The following is a 24,968-nucleotide window of genomic DNA, read 5'->3' as shown; positions in this document are numbered from 1 at the left end:
AGGACCACCACAATTAGTTGTCCTCTTATGAATCCAGTAAAACAGTGGTGTCCAAAAGAAATTTAGGGATAGCCACAGGCACCCCTCCCCCCAAACCAGGTGCTGCCACCCCACACCGTGCAAACTGTCAGTGATTCACTGGTAGTGCCCCACAGCTGGAGCCACTACTGGAGGTGTGCAGCACAAGGTGCCTTGCAGCTGAAGCTGTTCCTGGAGCCATGCCACGAGCTGCAGGAGCCACTGCCTACACCTACATGCACTTGTTCCATGTAGGGCGCTCCATGTGTGCAGGTCTAACAAGCTGCTTCGCCTCACCGCATTGTTCTGTCCTCAGCGAATGGGAAGTGTATTGGACACTCTGGTGGAAAAATCTTCTGAAGTAAAAATAAACATACTTCATGCTTCCTAAGAGTTTGAGCATATCCATTCCATTCCCTTTTCAGTGTTGTTTCATTTCCAATCAGTTTAACTTGGCACAAAGAAGATCTGAGCTGGTGTCGCTGTTTTGGATATAAAAGCAACACAGATATTTTGAAGGTGTGTGCAGACTGGAGTTTCACAGAAGGTGACTAAGGAATGGATTTCATCTCTAGAAATACTACTCCTTTTTTAATGTTTAGAAAAATGAAAATTCCTGACTAATATTGAACCTGATGAAGGACTGAGGAAGTAAGTTGTGGATTATCCAAAATCTTCAACTCTTGTGTCCCCTTCCCCCCTACCCCCTGGGTAGATGGAGGGAGGAATACTTCTTATTCTGTTAAGTAGATCTGCATGCCTCTTGGAAAATAAGGTAAAAGGTTTGACTTCCCTCAGAATTAGGGCTCATTCCTCAAGATTAGTGGGCAGTTTGTGCTTTATGGTCTGAAAAGTGGTGTCAGATGGCAGAACAAGGAGTAATGGTCTGAAGTTGAAGAGGGAGAGCTATAGGTTAGATATTAGGAGAATCTACTTCACCAGGAGGGTGGTGAAGCACTGGAATGCGTTGCCTAGAGAGGTGGTGGATTCTCCATCCGTTGAGGTTTTTAAATCCTGGCTTGACAAAGTCCTGGCTGGGATGACTTAGTAGGGGTTGATCCTGCTTGAAACAGGGGGCTGGACTAGATGACCTCCTGACATCCCTTCTAGTCCTATGGATTCTGTGATTCTTTGAAAAGGCTTCAGAAATTTGAAACCTGTAAAACAGCCCCATGCTTATAATTTCATTTCTGTGTGGCATTGTGAGATTGATCTCTGGCTAAGTCTCCATTGCAGTTAACTCAGCTCAAATGAGAACATTACGAAGTAACATGGAACACACAGAAGTGAATTGTGTTAGTAGCTGTCAAGTTTTACTAACTCAGTTTGTAGCTTCTACCCCATAATAAGCTAGTCAGCTTGTCGTAAAAACAGCAGTGGTGCAACTTTAATATGGCGCTTTCCGCAGGTGCATTCTTAGTCTTTAATTACATATTCACATGCCGTCTTTTCCATGGGGCCTCTGTTTCATTCAGGGCAGAGGTGGACCTCTTAGAGGTGTATCTAGATGGGTCATCAGTAGGACTGGACTTAAAATTAAGTTGCTCTGTAAAAGGGTTGAGGGTACGAGAACATTTAAATTAAAAGGTTGCCAGGAGGTTTTAATGTAAGCTAAACCAGGGGTGTCCAACCTCCCCCCACCCCATCGGGGACCACACAGCAATATTTTATATGTTCTGGGGCTGAACACAAAATTGCCCCAAACCACCACTACCCAGCCCCCAGCTTTAAAGCTCTCACAGCCCCAAACCATCCCCAGGCTTAGATGGACAACCCCACCCCCCGCAAGCCCCAAGTGCCTCCCCCAGACCCAGGAATAATTTACTCCATGAGCTCCGTATGCTCCCAGGGCATTCCTTCTTCACCGCAGCTGTGCGGCTCCTCCAGTTCTCCACACAAACATCGCAGCAGGGGCAGCTCCCAGTGCCCTGCGGCACTGAAAGAGTAGGACTCAATTTACAGTTTACCCTAAATTTTTACGGACCCCGATTTAGTGGACTTCGGGAACAGCAGACTCCTCCTTTGTTCCCAAACTCCTCTGGCGTCTGTAAAATCCTGCCCCCCAGCCTCCCCCACCCAAAAAAAAAAAAAGTTAATGGGCTTATTGCAGCTGTGGGCAGAGGGCACTTGCGTACAAACCCCGCCTGTGGTTGGAGGTGCGCATAGTGGATGTATCAGCTGATCCAGGCTGCATAGGGCCACCTGCGTGCGGCAGGGTGCTAGCTCCCTGATGGCTGCAGCCGCTACCATGCTGTTTGGGAGCCGGAGTCAGGAAGCAGAGGCGGGAGCTGCAAGTGGCTCCTTAAAGATCCATATGCAGCTTGGAGGCACCCAGCCACCTTTTAAGAATGGCACCTCTGCCGTTTCAGCAGGCCAGATACGAAGACTCCCTGGACCAGATTCTGGCCCACAGACCACGAGTTGGACACCCCTGGGCTAAACAATGTGTTTTTCCCTAGCCTTTGTTCACAGCAATGGCTCAGCTAAGGCTGCATAGAAAAATTCACCCCAAATAGTTTTGCAAAGTTATACATAACTGAAAAAAGGGTCTCAGAATGGGAGGGTCTCAAAATGGGAAGTGTCTGGTAATCTCAATAGGTTTTGCTGTCATCTCTCTATAATATTAAAGTCTGAATTTTTTATTGGCTATTCACTAGCCATTTTCTTTTTACTTCTCTCTGCATTGCTAGCAACAATATTTTCATTTAGTTCTTGCTGACAAATAGGATTAAACTCAAGAAATTAAAAGTTCTTGACTGTTACTTCCTTTTCTCACGTAAAGATTATTTTCTGCTCTCATACATCCTGTAATTTTTTGAGGTTAAATAGACCTTCATTAACATTCACATTCTTGCAAATTCTATTTCAATACAGTTCATGTTGGAATTAGTATTCAGGCTGGACTATTGTTTCATTAAGTAATCATTGGAGTTTTGGAATCTGTCATCTGTTGGGAAGGTGAAGAAGTGTGTTCTCCGGCATTGCCCTGATAGATAAGTGAAAGAGAGCTGTCAATATGTAGTATGAAGAATACTGATGAGTTCCAGAATTGAAGTGCCTCAAAAGGTTTAGACTGGAAATGCTATCTCAGTCTTAGTTGTGGCATTGCTGTCATTGGGCTCTAGACTGATAACTGATTGTTTTTACTTGAGGTCCATGCTAGTTCAGATATGCAGTCCATGTAATCTGTTGTTCTCTCTGACAACGGTCAATGTAATAAGTTTTAAAAAGAACTTTATTAGATCACATGATCATCAGAAAGTGAATGGGTAACACACGAAGTTCATGTGCCATGGTACGTGTACTGCAGTTTGGAAGCCCTTGCTTTAGAGGGAGGTGCAAGAACACTGCTGTCAATAGGACGGGACATAATCACACTGCATTAGTTGATGTCATGACACACAAGAGATTTGCTGAACCCCACAGTGGTGTGATATACTTTCCTGTATTATCTTAAACTATCATGAATACCAAAAATATCTAGAGGCATAAACTATCCACTGCTGCCTTTGTTGTTAATTGAATTCTTGTGATTGCAGGCTGTTCCATGTTTCCTTTTAGTCATGTTGAATTTGCTACCTTTTACTTTAATTGAATGTCCCCTTGTATTATGAGACGGTCAAAACAGAATCTCCTAATCTGTTTTTTGTATTTATTTCATTAGTGTATACTTCCCGTTTCCTTTTGTCTTTTATTCCCTGTGGGATTGCTTATTTGTCTTTTCGTTGTTGCTTCATATGATTACTAATCTTGTTAGTCGTTTTCTGAATCCTAGCCCTTTCCTTTTAAAGCAGCACATCCAAATAAAACCTGCTTGCACATTGTGAAACACTCTAGTACTTTAATATCATGTGTCTTCGAATTTTATTATACAGCAGGGTTCCCACATTTGTGAACTTAAGGTTCATGGATTCAGTTATATGCGAGCGGGCAGCTGCCGCTTCCGTCAGGGCTCCAGGGCAGGGCGCGCCAGCGGCCGCCGCTTCCCAGGGCAGGGAGCGCTGGGGGGAGTGCCGCTTCCTGGGGCAGGGAGCGCCGGCTGCCACCAACTAGCTGGGGCTCCAGGCGGGGAGAGCTGGCGGCTGCCATATTCATGAAATTGAACATTCGCAAGGGTTCTCAACCCGGAATCCTCACGAATGTTGAGACCCCACTGTACTTTCATTTACTGTAGACAGTCTTCAAGCATCTCGAGAGCCCAGTTTTAACTGAGGCCTGTGTTTAGTATTATTACAGCAGAATTAGCATTGATGTTGAATCATTGTCATTGGAAAATATTTTAATTCACTGTTTTTAAAAAGCACTTAAGCACCACTCCATCTTTCCTAAATGTTATTTCTAGTATGCGTGATTTGCTTTTCCTCTCCATCATGTCAGTAAATTTATGTTTAGTGTAGATACCGAGAGACTTAAAATTCACTTTTTCCTCATGTCTACTTTTGTCTTTGTAGTGAAGTGTATGCAAAATATACTAATGAAATTAGGGTAATACTGAGTTTGTTCAGAACTGTACTTTTCAGAATACTTTCAGTTCAGAACAATTTTTTAGGAAGTTTTAGTGTAAAGAACAAATAAATCTGTGTCGTTTAGTAGGGAAGCTGTGTCTGGTTAAAGCTGTTGATCTGGCATACTCTTAAACTGGTACTTCTAATGGAAAAAACGTGAGGTTTTTTTACATTCTCTTATTCAAAGCATTCCGTTTTCTCTTAAAAACATCATCTTTCAATACTGCCATAATTTCTGTCAAAAAAAAAAAAAACAACCCAAACAAAACAAAAGAAGCTTCCCTTTCTTCCCCCAGCATTCTTCTCTCATTCAGTTGAAACACCTTTAACATTTTACAGTGTAATGGTTTATAATGTTGGAGTACATTGCATCGAATCTTTCAGTGCACTTTTAAATGCAGTATCCCTGAAGGGAATTTCGAGGCAGTCCATTAAAATAGACTCTTGACGTGAATTCACTTGTGTAAATGGACCTTCTGAAAAATACTTCTTGTAGAAACAAACGGAGGTAGCAAAGTAGATTTTCTAGTGAGGCTTATTATTCATGGAAAAAGGAAACAGATCTTTTAATTTTCTGTAACAGCTTCTGTAATTTGCTGTATTTCTCTATGCTACAGATTTTCAACAGAGTGGTACTGAGTGATTTCCATTAATGTTAACCTGTGAATTGTATCATGCTGTATTTACAGTCAGTGTGGAGCAGAAATTAGTTACTGTAATTGGACTATATACACCAGTATAACCTGTTAATATGAATTTTGGCAGTCACTTTAAAGAAAGCAGTTTTAATCTCTTTCTGTTTTGGAAAGGTACATAACAAGCTTACTACTAAAAAAACCTAGTTAATCAGAATTACAAATTTACAACTGTTTTTCTGTGATTAAGAGGTAGCACCCACGCTGCCTCTTCCTGGGGCTCCGAGCCTGCCCCCCCATTCATGAAAATGAAAACTCACAAGGGTTCTGAACACAGAGCCTTTACAAATGTTGAGACCCTACTGTAAAGCATATTGTTTTTAGGTCATGAACCTGTAACAGATATAGACCCTAATCCTGCTCATTTTTTGCACAGACATTTAAAGTAGTTAATAAAACCCATCATATCGACAATCCATTAAATATGACTTCCCAAGAGACCTGAACAAAGTGCACTTTGTGTCTATCCTGAAAGAAGGTTCTTATCTTCACAAAAATTTCAATTTGACCTTCGTTTCTGTCCCTTTTTTCTGTTGTTTTTACCATAAAGTAATATGTTTTTATTTACGTTAATTCAGAGATGTATATCAGTTATTTTGTTCAGAACCTGAAAAGTTTATTTTCTGGATTTTTATGTACATCTAGATTCATTAAGTGATTTTGCTATTTGCTGTGAGAATAGAATGAAGGAGCAACAGTTGTCTTTAATTCTAGAGATTACTAAATAAAATAGCAATTTTAATATTGTAGTCAGGTCTTTATTTTTTTTTTTAGTACTTACGTGTATTAAAGTTTATTCTCAAAAATGGTATTATAAATAAAATAATCAAATGGACAAAACAAATAGTTTTTGTTATAGCTGAATCTACTATGAAATAAACATTTTAAGTATTCTTTTCTATTTTTGTTAAAAATGAATATCGAATTACACAAATCTATTAAATTTGTAAATCCTATCCCAAAATTCCATATGACATTAAAGGGGGAGGGGAAGAGGCCATTATAATTCAGAGAGATGAGATTTATAAGAGGTTAAAGACTTTTAATTTTTCACTTCTTGTATGTCTAGCTAGGGGAAAATATTGCAGAACTATTAGCTGTAGTTTGTAACCTTTCCATTAATTTGACTATTTCTTTATCAAATGACTGGAGGATAACTAATGTGATGCCAGTTTTTCAAAAGGTCTCTAGAGGTGAGCCTAGCAATTACAGGCTCCTGCAGGGGTCTTCAACTTAAATAGCGAGAAGAGCTATTTGTTCAAATTCAGTTGTAAAATCAATACTTCAGGAGCCACAATGCATGAAAATACAAGACGATCCTTAATAAATAATGTCAGAGTGTACTTTTTGTAACCACTATTTTAAGAACAGTGCACACACAATGATTTGTACCAGACAGAAAGTTATTACCTCATCTTCAGGCTTTACTCTCGTCAGCACCCAAATCTGCTGCCCCATCATACAAACCCACCCTCTATCCCCAGGCTTAAACCTGGGGATAGGACTGAGAGGGTTTAACCTTTTTCAGCCCCAAAGTGAACGCCCCGCCCGCCTCCCAAAACCCAGGCTTAACTTGCTTCAGCCACCCTGTCCCAACCTGCCCACTGAACCCGGATCTTACTTGTGCCACCCCCCACTGCTCTCCCCGCCCTCCTCCCACCCCCTACCTTCTCAGGCCAGAAAGCACTTGCAATTTTCCCAGCCACTCCCCACTCAGCGGCACCGGCGCTGGACTCACCGGGTCCTGGGGCTGGGCAGGTAGCTGGGTCAGGTCCTGTGGGAGCTGAGCTAGCACTGGGACATGGCTCCAGACTTCGATGGCTGCCAGTCACAAAAGGGAGGGGCTGTAGAGTCAGAAGGAGCTGGGGGGCGGGGGCGCTGCAGTGCCCACGATGAAGCGCCAACCCCACAGGGAGGGAAGCTGAGCTTGGCTCCTATGAGTCTTCCTCCTGCCTTTTCTACCTCCTTGGTGCAGCTGCGCAGCTCTGGCAGGGGCAGACTCAGCTGCCCCTTCCCTGCTCACTTCCCCCACATGCAGTGCAGGTGGCTCCCTGCCCTGCCTCTGGTGAAATAATGGAACTAAATTGAATTGGTTTAATTGCCAGATCGCACCCAACACCCTGCTGGCTGTTAAACTAATTCAGTTCAGTTCCATCAGTTCAGCGAGGGCAGGACAGGGCAGGGAGCTACTAGATGAGTTAGTGGCAGCAGCACCCAGAGCTGCAAGTGGCTCCTTAAAGAGCCGCAGGTTGCCAACCCTGGACTAGTTAAGTCTAACTTCATTACTGGGCAAATTGGTTGAAACCAGTATTGCCAGTAAGCTGAGCGTTTGAGAGGCCACAAAGAAGAGTCATGTGCCACCCAACTGATTAACAGAGTGCCGAAAGCCACCCACAGTAGACAGCAAGTCTCTCTGTTGGTGGTGTGCATCTACGTGTGTTGGTGCAAATAACAATCTGGTCCACCCATGGATGGAAAAAAATAGATGAAACGCTGGTTGAAAGGACAGTAGAGAACAGAATTGTCAGATACACAGGTTAGCATAGTATGTTAACGTAACATTTATTTTAGTAAAGGGAATCATGCCCCACCAATCAGCTAGAATTCACTGAGGTGGTGAACAAACGTGTAGACAAGAGGACTCCAGTGGGTATAGTGTATTTAGATTTCCAGAAATCTTTTGATTGTGTCCCTCACCAAAGTCTCTCAAGCAAAGTAAGCTGTCGTGTGTTGAGAGAGAAGGTCCTCATGGACTGATGACTGGTTGAAAGGTAGCAAACAAATGTTTGGAATAAAAGGTTACTTTTCAGAATGGAGAATGGTGACCTCCACAGGTCTGTACTGAAACCAGTTCTGTTCAATGCATTCAAATGATCTGGAGCAGGGTAAACAATGAGGTGGCATTCTAAAAAAGCAAAAATGCAGCAACAGCCTAAAAAACAAACAATTTTCAGAGTCATTAAGAAGGGGATAGAGAATAAAACTGACAATATTTTACTGCCTCTGTATAAATCCATGGCATGCCCAAATCTTGAGTATTGCTTGCAGATGCGGTCGTCTCATCTTTAAAAAGCTATCTTGGTATTGGAAAAAGTTCAGAAAAGGGGGAAAAAAAAGATTATGGGTGTGGCATAGCTGCCATGCGAGGAGAGATTAATAAGGCTGGGATTTTTGGAAAACAGATAGAAAAGGGTGGAGGCATGATACAGGTATGTAAAATCATGACAGGTGTGGAGAAAGTGAACAAAGAGCTCTTCTTTCCTATAATTCAAGAACTAGGGAGTCAACAAATAAAAGGAATAAGTGGCACTTTTCCTTTTAAAAGAAAAGAAAAGAAATAAGTACTTCTCACAACGCACAATTAACCTGTGGAACTCCTTGTCAGAAGATGATGTGAAGACAACAACTAGTTACAGGGTTCTCAAAAGAGAGAGATTCATGGCAGATAGGTCCATCAATGGCTGTTAGCTTGTGCAGGAATGGTGTCCCTAGCCTCTATTTGTTAGAAGTTTGGAATGGGTGACGGGATGCATCAGTTGATGCTGCTCGTTCATCCGCTCCCAGTGTACCTGGCATTGACCAGTGTCAGAAGACAGAATACTGGGCTAGGTGAAACTTTAGTCTGACCCAGGGTGGCCATTCATATGTTCACCAGAGTGGTCTGCAGCTGACTGAAATCAGACTGGGATGTCTCCATGAATCTTTCTCAGTTTTCTAAAACTGTGTGGCATTAACATATGCTAGTAAAGGAGACTTGTTACTTTATGTAGTGACAGAAAGATAGCTGTGTTAATCTTTATTCTATCAAAACAAAAAGTAGTCAGGTAGCACTTCAGAGACTAACAATTTATTAGGTGATGAGCTTTCATGGGACAGACCCACTTCATATCAGGTCCTTCTGGAGAAGTGGGTCTGTCCCACAAAAGCTAGTCACCTAATACATTATTTTGTCAATCTTTAAAGTGCTGCATGACTGCTGGTTTGTTTTGCTACTGTTTATGTATCTGCCTTGCTTAATCTCTTCATATTGGCATTATAGTGCATAATTTTTCATAGGTCATTGAACCTAAACACTAATAATATACCATTGAACTCACTGTGATGTTGAACTGCTTGTAAGAACACAAATAAAATGCATGACGCATCTTCCATTTTCTTCCGTTTTTCTCACCATTTGCATTCTGTAGCTTGTCAGAGTGAGTGGGTTCTGTAACTATCTTCAAGATGTAAAGTGTAAGATTGTCAAGTAGTCTAGTACAGTAACCTCTAATTAAAATACAGATTTTCTGTGTAAAGAGTGGCTTCATTTTAATTAAGTAAATATTTAGTAGAGGGAAAACATTTTTATTCACATATACTTCTAATAGGAATTGACCTTTGTGTTCACAAAACAATTTTTTTTCACATTGTTCCTTGTTCTGATTCTGCAGTACATTGCATATGGATGAACACTTGGGCCCACATAAAGCCATATTGATTGTAATGAGACTTCTTGTGAGTAATTCATACATATGTGCACTTTTTAGTGGCATTGTGAGCATAGGAACTTTTAGAACTTGCCTAGTCTCAGGATGGAGCATCTCCGTCCATTGCACTGAAAATTGCCTTGTAATTTTAGAAGAGAAAAGCTTATTTAAAAATACATGGCAAGATACAATGAACATGGAGGTACACTTCCCTCATAGAGCTGGAAGGGACCTTCAGAGGTCATCGAGTACAGTCCCCTGCCCTCACAGCAGGACATATCACCATTGCTGGCCATTTCCCCCCCAGTCTGTTTGCCCCAGATCCCTAAATGGCTCCCTCAGGGACTGAGCTCACAATCCTGGGTTTAGCAGGCCAGTGCTCAAGCCACTGAGTTAGCCCCCCCAGTGAAAGTTGTCTGCAATATTGGACGTGTTCAATACTGAATATAAGGAAGTTCAGTATTGCAGAAAAAGCAAGACTTGATTCTGAAGGCCTTGTGCCTTTAGAAATGCTTCACAGTAAGTAGAAAAAATACTTTGCGTACTTGTCCTAGACCAGCAGTTAGCTGATTTGGTTACTGGAACCACAGATCCTTTCAGCATTACTTATTTATAATTTTATCCATATTTTATGTTTAATTTTGACTAATTCTGTACTGTATCATTTCACTTTGTTGTTTACTGTAGAAACAGCTCAAACAGAAAATTTGGAAGAAAACGAGGAACCTTTCGTTGCTCCCTTGGGACTGAGTGTACCTCCTGATGTTGAACTGGTACGTGTGCATATTTAATACAGCCATTATTCTCATAAACTTCCATAGCCATTCATAGGATTTTCACTGTATTGTCTGTTGACTTTGAATTAAAAGCTACTCACCTTTTAATATTACTGGGCTAATTTCAGCTGATCATGGTGATACAGAATCAAAACTGTCATGTTTTACTTACTCCACTGAAACGGATATAATTTTATTGTAATGTGCTTTTAGCATGACTTAAGGTATTGAAGTACTGTGGAAGAAAATGAAATTGTTCCATGGTATTTTTAAAACTACAAAATATATCAGCTGATACACAAAGATGTGTCCATAAAATAGCAAATTTTTACAAAGTCTTGGAAATAACAGAATAAATAACTACATGAATCTATTTTTTCTGTCTTATGAAGAACAAAGATACAAAACCTTGAGTAGAAGTATGTTGAAGTTGAAGGAAAAATTGAAAACACGGCTTGCACTTAACAAGCAAACATCAACTATCATCGTGGTAGATAGCACTTCCATGACGGAGTGATGAAAAATGGATAAATTCTTAGAAATATATCCCCTTATTTTAGGAACATCAAAACTACAGAAGGTTTTATGTCACCAGAATCCATGCAATATGAAGTATATCAAGTTAAAAAATTACCTACTTTCTATAACACACAGACTGAATCAGCTCTTCCTTCATGGAAATTTGCTTTCACTGAAGTGAACTGCCATTGATGCTTGACTACATTTGTAAAAGTTTTGAATTCAATGTGCTTAATGTTTTTTTAAAATGGATATAGGTGCTCTATATTTAATATAAAAATGTACTGTAGAATGTTTTGAAAATGTTTCTGTGGAGTCGCCTCAGGTCAGAAGCAACAGATTATTTAGCAGTTTGCTCATGACAAAAATTACTAGAACACTGAGTAAGCGATTGTACAGTCTAAATAACAGAATACGTAGCTTTATATTCACTAGGTATTAACTGAGGGATTTCATTCTGTTTAATGTTGATATGCTGTAAATTTTGGAGCTGTTCACTTAAGGATCATAGAATCACAGAGCTGGAAGAGACCTCAGGAGGTCATCTCGTCCAGCCTCCTGCCTTAAAGCAGGATCAACCCCAACAAACTCATCCTGGCCAGGACCTTGTCAAGCCAGGACTTAAAAACCTCTAGGGATGGAGAATCCACCACCTCGCTAAGCAACACATTGAAATAGTTTTTCTTAATATCCAGATTACTCCTCTCCTTTTGTAACTTCAGACCATTACTCCTCGTTCTGCCATGTCACCACTGAGAACAGTTTCTCTCCATCCTCTTTTAAAGCTCCCCTTCAGGAAGCTGAAGACTGCTATTAAATCATGCCTCAGTCTTCTCTCCTGTAAACTAAGTAAGCTGAAATCCCTTAGTCTTTCCATGTGCCCCAGCCTCTTAATCATTTTTGTTGCCCTCTGCTGAATCTGCTCCAGCACATCCACATCTTTTTTTATACCAGAGGGACCAAAACTGGATACAGTATTCCAGATGTGGCCTCACCAGTGCCGAACAGCGGGGAATAACCACTCCTCCTCTAGATCTGCTTGCAGTGCTCCTTCTCATGTACCCTAATATGTCATTAGTCTTCTTGGCTACAAGGGCACGCTGTTTATTCATATCCTGCCTTTCGTCCACCATAACCCGTAGGTCCCTGTTGGCTGCTTAGCCAGTTGGTGCCCAGCCTCTAACAATGGTTGGGATTCTTCTGTCCCAGGTGCAGGATTCTACACTTCTCCTTGTTGAACCGCATCAGATTTCTTTTGTCCCAATCCTCCAATTTATCCAGGTCACTCTGGATCCTGTCTCTACCCACCAACATATCTGCCTCTTCCCCTAGCTTAGTCTCATCTGCAGACTTGCTGAGAGTGCAGTCCTGTCCCTCATCCAGGTCATTAATAAAGATGTTGAACACCAGCCCCAGAACTGAGCATTTGGACACTCTGCTTGAAACCAACCTCCATCCAGATATTGAACCATTGACCACTACCTGTTGGGCCCAACCGTCAAGTCAGCTTTCTAGCCCTCTTCTAGTCCATGGATCCAATCCACACTTCCTCTACTTATGGGCAAGAATGTTGTGGGAGACTGTATCAAAAGCTTTGCTTAAGTCAAGGTAGATCACATCCAATGACTTCCCCATGTCCACAGAGCCTGTTACCTTATCATTTAAGCTAATCAGTTTGGTCAGGCACAGCTTGCCCTTGGTGATCTATGTTGACTGCTTTTGATCACTTCCCCTCTTCCAAGTGCTTCAGAATGAATATCTTGAGGATCCCCTCCATTATTTTCCGAGGGATAGAGGTTAGGCTAACTAGTCTATAGTTCCCTGGATTGTCCTCGTTTCCTTATTTTAAAGATGGGAACTACATTTTCCTTTTTCTAGTCTTGCAGGATCTCTCCCGATCTCCAAGACTCTTCAAAGAGACTGGCCAAAGGCTCAGCAGTGACATCTGCCAAGGTCAGACCAAAGGTCCATCTAGCCCAGCATCCCATCTGAGGACAATGGCCAGTGCCAGGTGCCCCAGAAGGGGTGGGCCAAAATTCAGTTTTCAAGCGACTTGTCTCTGCTATCCATCTCCAACTTCTGACAAACAGAGGCCAGCGACACCGTTTCTACCCTCTGGCTAGTAGACTTTTGTGGATCTAACCTCCATGAATTTATCTAGCTCTTCCTTGAACTCTCCTATATTTCTAGCCTTCACAGCCTCCTCTGGGAAGGAGTTCCACAGGTTGACTGTGTGCTGTGTTAAATGGAACATTCTTTTATTAGTTTTAAACCTGCCACCCATTAACTTCATTTGGTGTCCTCTAGTTCTTATATTATGGGAACAAGTAAATAACTTTTCTTTATTCACCCTGTCCACACCGCTCATGATTGCATATACCTCTGTGATATCCCCCCCTCTTTTCTAAGTTGAAAAGTCCCAGTCTCTTTAACCTCTCCTCATATGGGACCCATTCCAAACCTCTAATCAATTTAGGTGCCCTTTTCTGAACCTTTTCTAATGCCAAAATATCTTTTTTGAGGTGAGGAGACCACATCTGTATGCAGTATTCAAGATGTGGGCGTACCATAGTTTTATAAAGGTGCAGTAAAATAGTCTTTGTCTTATTTTCTATCCCTTTTTTAATAATTCCATCAGTACCCTGGGGTGTATTAAATCCAGACCCATTGAATTGTGTACATCTAGTTTTTCTAGGTAGCTCTTAACTCTTTCCTTCCCCATCGATGGCTGCCCTCTACCTTCCCACACTGCATTGTCTGGCACCATAGTGTGGGAGCTCTCCTTGACTGAGGCAAAAAAAGCATTGAGTACTTCAGCTTTTCTTACATCATCTGTTACTAGGTTACCTGTGTCATCCAGTAATGGCCCCATACCTTCCCTAGTAACTTTCTTACTGTTAACATGCATGTAGAAACCCTTCTTGTTACCCTTCACTTCCCTTGCCAGCTGCAGTTCCAATTGTGCTTTTGCTTTCCTGATTACTGCCTGGCATTCTCCAGCCATCTGTTTACACTCCTCCTTAGTCAACTGTCCATGTTTCTGCTTCTTATATGCATCCTTTTTGAGTTTAAGCTGACAAAGGATTTTCCTGTTAAGCCAAGCTGGTTGCCTACTGTATCTGCATTTCTTACTGTGCACTGGGATGGTTTGTTCCTATGCCTTCAGTAAGACTTCTTTTAAAATACTGCCAGTTCTCTTAAACTCTTTTTCCCTTCATCTTTGTTTCCCAAGGGATCCTGCCCATCAGTTCCCTCAGGGAGTCAAAGTCGTCTCTTTTGAAATCAAGGGTCTGTAATTTACTGCTCACCTTTCTTCCTTTTGTCAGGATCCTGAAATCTACCATCTCATGATCACTGCAGTCCAGGTTTCCACCTACGTCTGTTTCTCCTACTAGTTCTTCCTGGTCATTTCCTTCAGCGTTGTACCGAGAAGTTACCACCAACATTCTCCAAAACCTTCCTCGGTTGTCTGTGTGCTGCTGTATTGGTCTCCCAACAAATGTGTGGATGATTAAAATCTCTCATGAGAACCAGGGACTATGATTTGAAAGCTTCTCTTGGCTGTCTGAAGAAATCATCATCTACCTCATCTTCCTGATCTGGTGGTCTATAGCAGACACTAGCTACAACATCACCTCTGTTGTTTCCGCCTCTAAGCTTAACCCAAAGACAATCGCCTGTTTGTTTTTTTTTCCCCCACCTTATACTGGAGCTCTGAGCTATGATCCTGCTCCCTCACATAGAATGCAACTCCTTCTCCTTTTCTCCCTTCTGTCCTTCCTAAACGTGACCTTGCTTCAGTTACGCAAATCAACCCACCAAATCTCTGTTATTCCAACCACCTCATACTTCTTTGACTGTACCAGGGCCTCTAATTCTTCCTGTTTATTCCCCATGCTTCTTTCATTTGTATACAACCATCTTAGAGAAGTGACTGCTTGGCCCACTTTCTCCTCTTCACCCAGGAAACCTACTTTATTGTTTCCTACTCCTTCCCCACTTCCTTCAGGGCTTGTGTCATTGTCCCCCGATGAACCTAGTTTAAAGCCCTCCTCACTAGGTTTGCAAGCCCGCCTGCAAAGATGTTCGCTCTTCTCTTTGTTAGGTGGATCCCATCTTTTTTCCCAGCAGTCATTGTTAACAAAAGAGAATTCCATGGTCAAAGAAACTAAAATATCAGATCCTTTGTTTTTACTACTTGAATTTTGTTTTATTATTTTCATGTGTTTTCCAAAGGCTTCTGTGAAAGGCTGTGTTGTGAAAATATTGCAGACATATAACTGTGACCTAAACATGTTCCTTCAATGCAGTTGTATTTGCAATAGAATTGATTCTGTACTTTTGTTTTATAAATGTTAGAAGTTGACTTACCCATTATTATTTTGAAGTTGACTTTACTCATTATTATTTCATGGTTAAATGTCAGAGCCAGGAGTCCTTTGGTAGAGGAAGATAATGGCCATTTCAGAAGCAGTAATCCTACTGTTATATTTTGTTGAAGAGTGTAAGATCTGTGCCTTTTTAATTTTAGTTGTAGAATGCTGTTTGGGACTTAGACATGTGAGACCGCTGCATTGATAACATTGTAAAATCTATAAGATACCTTTGAAAGAGAGACTGTGTGCATGGGTGCTATTGGATACCTTAAAATTTGGACAGTGTGCATGATAAAATTGGCCTAGGTGCAAAAAATGCTTTCACCAATATCTTGAACTGCTGCAGCAACTCAATTGCTGTCACTGGTGGAACCCCATTATATTGTATTTTCCATTAGGTACATTAAAAATAAATCCATATCAACCATTCTGATCACAGTCAAATCTCTTCATCCCAGGCTCTCCTTTCACTACTCTCTTTATCCTTTTTTTTAATCTGGTTGACTGCAGTTGTGATACTGCTCTTTGTGGTTGTGAGGGCATGCAGATGGCTGCTGATGTGGTGCCACCAAGGACTCTCTAAAAGTTGGTAGGTCCTCTGCTAAATTTGTGACATATACAGAGTCATCAGTTAGTTTATCAAGAAATTCAAGAAGGCTAGGTTGTGTGGTTTGGTTTTTTTTAAAGAGATGTTGGCAGTCTCAACTCATAAGAACATAAGAATGGCCATACTGGGTCAGACCAAAGGTCCATGCGGCCCAGTATCCTGTCTGCTGACAGTGGCCAATACCAGGTGTCTCAGAGAGTGGACCGAATAAGTAAGTAACAATCCAGTGATCTCTCTTCTGTCATCCATCTCCAGCTTCTGACAGAGGGGAGGAACACCATTCCTTATCCATCCTGGCTAATAACATCTAAAGGACCTAAACCTCCGTGAATTTATCAAGCTCTTTTTTTAAACCCTGTTATAGTCCTAGCCTTCACAGCCTCCTCTGACAGAGAGTTCCACAGGTTGTGTGCTATGTGAAGAAGAACTTCCTTTTATTTGTTTTAAACCTGCTGCCCATTAATTTCATTTGATGTCCTCTAGTTCTTATATTATGGGAACAAGTAAATAATTTTTACTTGTTCACTTTCTCCACACCACTTATAATTTTATGTACCTCTATCATATCCCCTCTTAGTGTCCTCTTTTCTGAGATGAAAAGGCCTAGTCTCTTTAATCTCTCTTCCTGCAGCACCCATTCCAAATCATTTTAATTGCCATTTTTTGAACCTTTTCTAATGCCAGTATATCTCTTTTTGAGATGAGGTGACCACAACTGTGCACAGTATTCAAGATGTGGGCATACCATGGTTTTATATAAGGGCAATAAAATATTCTCTGTTGTGTTCTCTGTCCCTTTTTTAATGATTCCTAACATGCTATTTGCTTTTTTGACTGACATTGCACACTGCGTGGGTGTTTTCAGAGAGCTATCCACAATGAATCCAAGATCTTTTTCCTGATGAGTTGTAGCTAAATTAGCCCCCATCATACTGTGTATATATAGCTGGGATTATTTTTTTCCAGTGTGCATTACTTCACATGTATCCACATTAAATTTCATTTACCATTTTGTTACCCTATCACTCAGGTACGTGAGATCTTTTTGAAGTTCTTCACAGTCTGCTTTGGTCTTTAAATATATTGAGCAGTTTAATGTCTGCAGACTTTGCCACCTCACAGTTTACCCCGTTCTCCAGATGATTTATGAATAAGTTAAATAGGATTGGTCCTAGGACTGACCCTTGGGGAACACCACTAGTTATCTCTCTCCATTCTGAAAGTTTACTATTTATTCCTAGCCTCTGTTTCCTGCCTTTTAACCAGTTCTCAATCCATGAAAGGATCTTCCCTCTTATCCTATGGCAATTCATGTAAGAGTCTTTGGTGAGGGACCTTGTCAAAGCTTTCGGAAAATCCAAGTATGTTATATCTGCTGGGTTCTCCCTTATTCACATGTTTGTTGATCCCTTCAAAGAACTCTAATAGATTAGTAAGACATGATTTTTCCTTTACAGAAACCATGTTGACTTTTGTACAGCAAATTTATGTTCTTCCGTGTGTCTGACAATTTTATTCTTTACTATGGTTTCAACTAATTTACCTGGTACTGACGTTAGACTTACTAGTCTATAATTGCTGGGATAGCCACTAGAGCCCTTCGTAAGTATTGGTGTTACGTTAGGTACCTTCCAGTCATTGGGTACAGGAGCTGATTTAAGGAATAGATTACAAACCACAGTTAACAGTTCCGCAGTTTCACATCGGAGTTTTTTCAGACCTCTTGAGTTGGGTGAATGCCATCTGGCCCCGGTGAGTTGTTACTGTTAAGTTTATCAATCAGGTCCAAATCATCCTCTTAGACACCTCAATCTTGAACAATTCCTCAAATTTGTCACCTACAAAGGATCCCTAACATCCTCAGTCGTGAAGACTGAAGCAAAGAATTCATTTTGTTTTTCTGCAAAATGACTCTACATCTTACAGTGCCCCTTTTGTATCTTAATGGTCTAGGGTCCCCACTGGTTGTTTAGCAGGCTTCTTACTTCCGATGTACTTGAAAAACATTTTGTTCTTGCTTTTTCAGTTTTTGGCTAGCTGTTCTTCAAACTCCTTTTTGGCTTTTCTTACCACGTTTTTACATTTAATTTGGCTCCTTTCTATTTTCCTTCCTAGGTTTTGACTTCCACATTTTAAAAGATGCCTTTTTATCTCTCACCACTTCTTTTACATGGTTTTAAGAAACAGTGGCTTTTTGTTAGGTCTCTTACTATGTTTTTTAATTTGGGGTATACCTTTAAACTGGACCTCTATTATGGTATCTTTGAAGAGTTTCTATGCAGCTTGTAGGGATTTTATTTTAGTCACTGTTCCATTTCCATTTAACTAACCTTCTTGTTTTCGCATAGTTTCTCGTTTTCCTCTTTCTGAAATTAAATGCCGCAGTGTTGGACTGCTGAGATGATTTTCCCACCAGAGGAACATATTTTTGAACACATGTTGTTCACGCTAGACCTCTCAGGTCCAGCATCCTCAGGACTGACTAGTCCCAAATGATGGGATTTGCTCAATCAGGGGAGGCCACCTGTCACGGGCTCCCAACTCACCTCTGCCCCAGTTCATGGGGCCCCTATCTCCAGCCCTGGCATTGATGCTGCCCACTGCAGCCCCTGCCACAGGCCCCGGCTCTGTCCCCATTGCTGGATAAGAGAATCCTAGATTTTAGAGGAACAACCAGTATTGTAAAGACCAGTAGTGCTATAATCTCATCAAATTTCCTTGTTAGCATATCTTTTTCAGAACTTGTGATGACAGGGACATCATTGTTTTTAAATCTAAGAAATAGTTAGAATAGTTTGATATTTTTTCCTCATTTCAATGCTGATGATATTTATGGCTTTGGCAATATTTTCCTGTTCTGTTTCTTTCTCCTGTTGCTGCTCAAAGGAGGTACCAGAGACCAGCTGATTAAATACACTCATCCCTCCTTAAACGAGTACTTTAAATTATTTACAAGTACTCACTTAAACAAGAGACACATACATCTCCCTTAGTTCACTCTACAAGTGAACTCCCCCTGCTAATCTGAGCTTTACCCCCTCTCCGCGGCTCCAACCCCCCTAGTCTGACCCCAACCCACTGCAGTCAGACCCCCTGCTGACCCCACGGCCAGACCCCCTCCACCGCTTGACCCCCCCCCACACCCAACAGGCCTAAGCCATGGCAGCCAGACCCCCTTACCAGCACCACAGCCTGAACCCCCTGCCACCTGCACCCCCGGTGGGCCAGCTGCCACTTGTAACCCCTGTGGCCAGACCCTCCCACCACACCACCTGTACCCCTCACAACCTGACCCCTCCCCCGGCTGCCAGAACCCTCCACCCGCCGCCTGTAACCCCTGTGGCCAGAGCATCCCCCCATGCCTGTAACCCCTGCATGCTCTGCAGCCCAACCCCTCCCCCACTGCCTGACACCCCTGCTGGCCCTGCGGCCAGACCCCCAACCCCCGCCGCCTGTAACCCCCGGCGCCTGCTGGCCCCAAACTGCGGTAGCCTGAACCCCACTCCACCCAACTCACCAGCATATTTTAACCCTCCCATCCCACTCACAGCCCCAAACTAGCCCCAGCCTTTAACCCTCCCCAACCCAAGGTTCACTTACCTTTCAAAAGCAATGCCACCTGCTGCCACTCCTTCCCTGAGTTAGGAGCCCTAGGAACTAATCAGAGACTTTTACATGTAATTTAATAGGAATTCAGTGTCCCTCTTACGAGTTTCTGCCTACGAGCAGAAAGTTGGGAACGAACTGTGCTTGTGTAGCGAGGGATGAGTGTAATCACATTGTGAAATTGGCTGTGCACAAGTAAACTGGGATGCTGCAGAGACAACTTCTTTGCTAACTTTTATTTATAATGAAGAGTTACTTTTTACTTTTGGAGAGGAGAAAACATTAAACATAAGTGTGATATATATTTTAGTAAAGGCTTTGGTAGAAATAACCTTGTCAAAATATAGGCCCTTTATATTTAGATTACTTTCAAACACAAATATTTTTCCACTTTTAAACAAATGGTACCAGTCTGAATGTTATAATATGGTTTGACTTAGAAGTTTTGAAATGGAATCTTGCTGTTCTCTGCTCAGACTTCTGTGTCACTTTGATACCAAAAATGTGAAAGCATAGAATGAATCATTAATGTGACATCTAATTCTTCTGGGGCTATCAGTTATTTTAACTGCAGAGATTCATGGTATGTGGTCATGCAAAAATAGACTTAGCCGAAATAGTGAATTAAATAAAAATTGTGAGCAGTACTGTTTATGAAGCATTTCAGTTCTTAAATTATGTTTTTTCTCCAGATGGTGTGTTTGGTTTGGGTGGCAGCGTTCATTAGTCCCCAGCAGTAAATGAAAATGGTGTACTATCTATCTTTTATTCTTTCAAAAAAAGAATGCAAACTTGGATATTTTTGACTGGTTGATTATGGTAGCCCAGAGAAATTGCTCGGAGGACACTACTCGGATAGAATTTCCTGGAGGAAGACTTGCTATTTAAAATCGATGTCTCTACCAGTCCAGGATCACTATTCGCATACTTTGAGAATAATGTTAATTGCCGTTAGCAGAAGTAATGGTAACTGTGTGGAGGGAGACTGGTGAAAGAAGTTTACAGGAAGGATGCATGGTCAGATCAACCATATCTCCTAGGCCTAAACACGGGACTGGGAGATATGTGGGGAGGGGCAGCTCGTCCTGGCTCCTCCACACCCAGGGGAGCTGGGAAGGAGGTGGCAGCCCCCCACCCTTACTGAGCCCCGTGCAGTGACAGCCCCCAGCACTACCGAGAGTCTCAAGGAAGCAGCAGAGGTGGGGCAGCTGCAGCGCTTCACCTACCACATCCGAGCCCTGAGGAAGTATCGGGGACGGGACAGCCATGGCGCTTCCCATCCCCCTACGCCACCTTTGCTGTGCTCCAGTGAAGTGACAGAGCAGCTGCCCATCTCCCCCTGCTTCCCCTAGCCCCAAGGGAGAGGAAAGTAGGTTGATCTGCGGTCTCCCTGCTCTCTGGCCAGCAGCTGCGCAGCTGCTGGCAGAAAATACAAGACAATTAGTCTTTTTTCTGAAAGAAGTTGGGATGCCTTTTTGGTATCCTAAATATGGGGCTGTCTTGTCAAAAACAGGACAGATGGTCACCCTAAACATGGTGAACTTTCCGGATCTCCTGAGATGGAGGTTCAGAAATATTGTTTCTTCGTTTATTTCATCTGAGCCTGTGGTCTTGATGGGCTACTTAAATGTTCATGGACTGATGTGTAAAATGCATTCATTAGTATTTTTATTTTATTCTTACAGCCACCAACTGCAAAAATGCATGCAATTATAGAGCGTACTGCAAATTTTGTGTGCAAGCAAGGAGCTCAGTTTGAGATTATGCTAAAAGCCAAGCAAGCCCGCAATTCTCAGTTTGACTTCTTGCGATTCGATCACTACCTCAATCCCTATTACAAATTCATTCAGAAGGCTATGAAGGAGGGACGATACGCTTCTCCTTCTGACAACAAAGTGGAAATAAAAAAGAGTAAGTTGTGGTTTGCTATAAAATACATATTTTGATCATATGTAATTGTTGTAAGTGTTCTCTGATTTGTTTTGCAAAAACAAGGCAATTACCTAAACTGGAATAAGGCTGGGCCACATGGGAGTTACAGTAAACCCTCTATTTAACAGACCTCAGAAGTAACAGACACTGTCTGCTGGAGCCGATGCCGTCTGACCGCTGAGAAACCATCCCCTATCATGCAATCTGTTGTCTTTTTTTTTTTGAAGATGCAAACCCCACCAACTCACAGCCTGGATTTCACACAAATCTCTATCCAGAGCACAGCTGACCCACAGTGCTTTTGCAACTGTTTATAGTGGTAGTTCACGAGCCTGTTGGGGGGCAGTTTTTCTTGTGAGCGGCATGAATGCAGTGATTTCCTACTCTCTCCGGGGACAAGCCTGCCTGCTTATCCTCACATGTGCAGATCCCAGTCTTGCCCCAGTGCTCCCTCCCCACCCACCTGGCAGCATAGAGGGAGCCACATGAGTGCCACAGTCTGCAGAGACCCAACACTTCCTGCTGGCTCTAGAAAGGTACCACCTGGTACAGCTCCCACACAGCCAACACGGAGGAAGGGGCAAGGCTGGCGGTGGCAGTATGGGAGGTGCACACCGTGGCTGAATCGCAAAGTGAGTCCTGTGGTGGGCTGGTGGCCTGGCCTAGAGGCTACAAGGATCCCTTACCTGCAGGGGTGGTGCTGAATATTCTCACCACAGGCACCTTCTTCGCTGGGGTCTCTCTGAAACAGGACTGGCTGGGGTCCAGGTTGGGTAGCTGGCTACTCATGTAGGAGTAGGCAGGCAAGATCTCTGTATTCGTTCATGGTGCCCCCCACCCTTCCCCAATCCTGGCTTCGTGCATCTGCCACCGTCCAGCCCTGAGCACTTGAAGGCCATGTTTTCCCTGGAACACTGGATCCGTGCTGGAGATGTGGCCCCACAGTTTCAGACATGCACAGTGAGTACTAGCTCCGAGGAGTGCAGAATGTAGCTGCGGGTAACCCACCGTGAGGGAGTGAGGCCCAGGTGCCTTAGGAGAGACCTGCTCCCTTCCCCCCACCATTGTGTTGCCTGCTCCTCAGCTTGGGCAGGGTGGTTCTCACTCATTGCAGTGACTAAAGGGCCTTTGGGGATGCTGATTGGTGGGCTGTGAGCAGCTACTGCACTGTGATTGGTTTGTTACAGATGTGGCAGGTCTGGGGCTAGTAGCCATTGGACCATGCGCCACTAGGGTGACTGGGATGAGGAGGTGAGGCAGCAGGGCCAAACACGGCATTGAGTGTCCAGGTGCATGGGAAGGTGCTCATTGAACGGCTTATGTCACTAAAAAATAAAAACCATCCTCAGGTAGGCAGGGACCTAGCTTCCAGCTAGTCACAGGTCCATGGGAAGGTTTAAAGGGGCTGGGGAGACCCTCTCACCCACCATTCAGTCCCGCACTGTGTGCAGCTCTGCCTATGTTCTGGAAACTAGAGGCTGGCAGCGACTGAGATGCAGAATCCATGTGGGAAAACCTGGCCCTAGCTGGTCCAAGTGCAGGGAAAGACAACCCCGTGACCTGCTCTCCAGCGTGACCTCCCTCTGGGGTCTGTGCATAGTCTATAACCATTTGTATTCAGTGGACTTCTGGCATTAATGGACTCCACTCCCCCCCATTAGTCCTTTAAATCGAGGGTTTACTGCACTATATTCTGTCTGTGTAAATTATTCCAGCTGTTCCAGTTGGGCAAGATGATCACCTCCTATCCTGAACTGTTTTTTATTGCTTCTATGTACTTTAAAAATGTCTGGTTGCTATCCTCAGAGTGGCTAAATATCATGGCTCCATGAAGTGATTGCTATGTGTAGCCTTCTTTTGGATGAAAGTTGCTACATATTTATAAAGTTGATACATATCTGGAGTTTTGCACCTTTCTGGTAACATTTGCCTTTTGTTGAATTAATTGTATGATACTATGTCATTTAAGTCTTGTGTAAGTGTAAAAGAACTGCTATTTTCATTGAATTGCTGATAAATTTTGTTCCCCAAAATGTGAATACGCTGAGTTGAAGGGGAGCTGGGCACTCACTGAGAAAACATGCAGTTAATTGGTATACAGGAACTAATGGCTTACTTCGTGTTCACAACTTTGTCGGTATATGTGAGCTGCAATGTTTGCAACAAAAAAATTGGGAATATGTTTCTCACAATAAAGTAATTAAATGAAATCTGCCCTGTACACACACCCTCCCTCTAATATGGAATGCTTACTCCACAAAGAAGAAAATAGTGAACAGCCACATTTTCTTTTTTGGAGTATTTCCATCTCAGCATGGCAGTGATCTGTCATCCTGCAAATGAGATTGATAAGGTTCTTCAGGAGGTACACCTTTAAAGCAACAAAACAAAAACCAACATCCTAAAGAGAGTACATTTTATATTATTCAAATCTAAGCGCTGCCATAGTCTTGTATCTCCTCTAATAAATTCTATTAATCTGTTAGAAAATTCCATATACTCCTAAATATTAGTCTAAATTTTGTGATTAACCATGCTTATTTGCAACTGTTTTTTTTTAATTGTCTAGCTCTCAGACAGTAAATGATTTTAAGAATTCAGTTTATCTGACAGGTTAATAATTTGATAATAGCACAGTAATGCTACTGTACCTTTTATGTTTTATCCTTTTTTCAGGGTTTAATTTTCTATAGACAGGGCTTGACCTATACTGCTATGACATTGTACAATTTTCAACAATTTCATACATGTGCAAAAGTAAATTTTCATGAATTTTTTTGGAACTTGAATTGCTCTAAATTATGCTTATTCAGTTTTGTACATATCTGCCTAATATGGTTATGTAAATAATGATGCCAACTTTTAAATCATCATAGGAGAACATTTTATTTTTAGGCTATATCTACACTGCAGCCATCTGTCAACAGAAGGTTTTGTCAGAAGATAACTTCAGACAATACTTCTGTTGACTGACTGTGGCCCCACACCAAAGCCAATTGCTCTGTCCATCTGTTCTGTCAACAGAGAGTGGACAGACTGCCCAGCCGCTCTCCTGACAGAAAAGCTAACTGGAAAACACAGCAGACAGGGCTGCCCAGTGACCTGGAAGCCCTTTCTGTTGACAGAGGGCCCCCGGTGCAGCCACACAGCTTTTGTTGCCCACAGATTCTGTCTTTGGGGAGAGGCAGAAGGCTGTCAACAAAAGTGCCGAGTTCTGTGAGCAGTATATCGACAGAACGCATTTTTAGTGTGAATGCTCTGAGTTTTGGAAACAAAACCCTCTAGTGTAAATGTAGCTTTATTGTGTAACAGTTAAGTTGTCAAGATTCATTAGGTTTTACACTCATGTTCTGCAGTTGTTGTGGAAAATAAAAGGAGATGCAAAATACAAAATTAATGAAGTCTTAAGTTCATCCACATGTTAGAATTTCTGTGGATTATTCCTTGAATGACTGAGATTTTGAAAGC

General features: G+C 42.3%; 1 protein-coding gene across 4 annotated transcripts in view; it reads left to right on the top strand.

Moving 5' to 3' along the window:
- Positions 1-24,968, top strand: part of SFSWAP (splicing factor SWAP) — a 199,729-nt gene that overhangs the window by 9,132 nt on the left and 165,629 nt on the right. For all 4 annotated transcript variants that reach the window (XM_075013064.1, XM_075013063.1, XM_075013062.1 and 1 more), the window contains exons 4-5: positions 10,372-10,457; positions 21,254-21,479. In XM_075013064.1, coding sequence (XP_074869165.1) covers positions 10,372-10,457; positions 21,254-21,479 — 312 coding nt within the window. The remainder of the gene's footprint in view (positions 1-10,371; positions 10,458-21,253; positions 21,480-24,968) is intronic.

This window comes from Carettochelys insculpta, chromosome 18, assembly GCF_033958435.1.
Source record: "Carettochelys insculpta isolate YL-2023 chromosome 18, ASM3395843v1, whole genome shotgun sequence".
NCBI lineage: Eukaryota > Metazoa > Chordata > Testudines > Carettochelyidae > Carettochelys > Carettochelys insculpta.
Note: the sequence above shows the minus strand (reverse complement) of the source record. Positions and strands in the feature narration are given on the sequence as shown.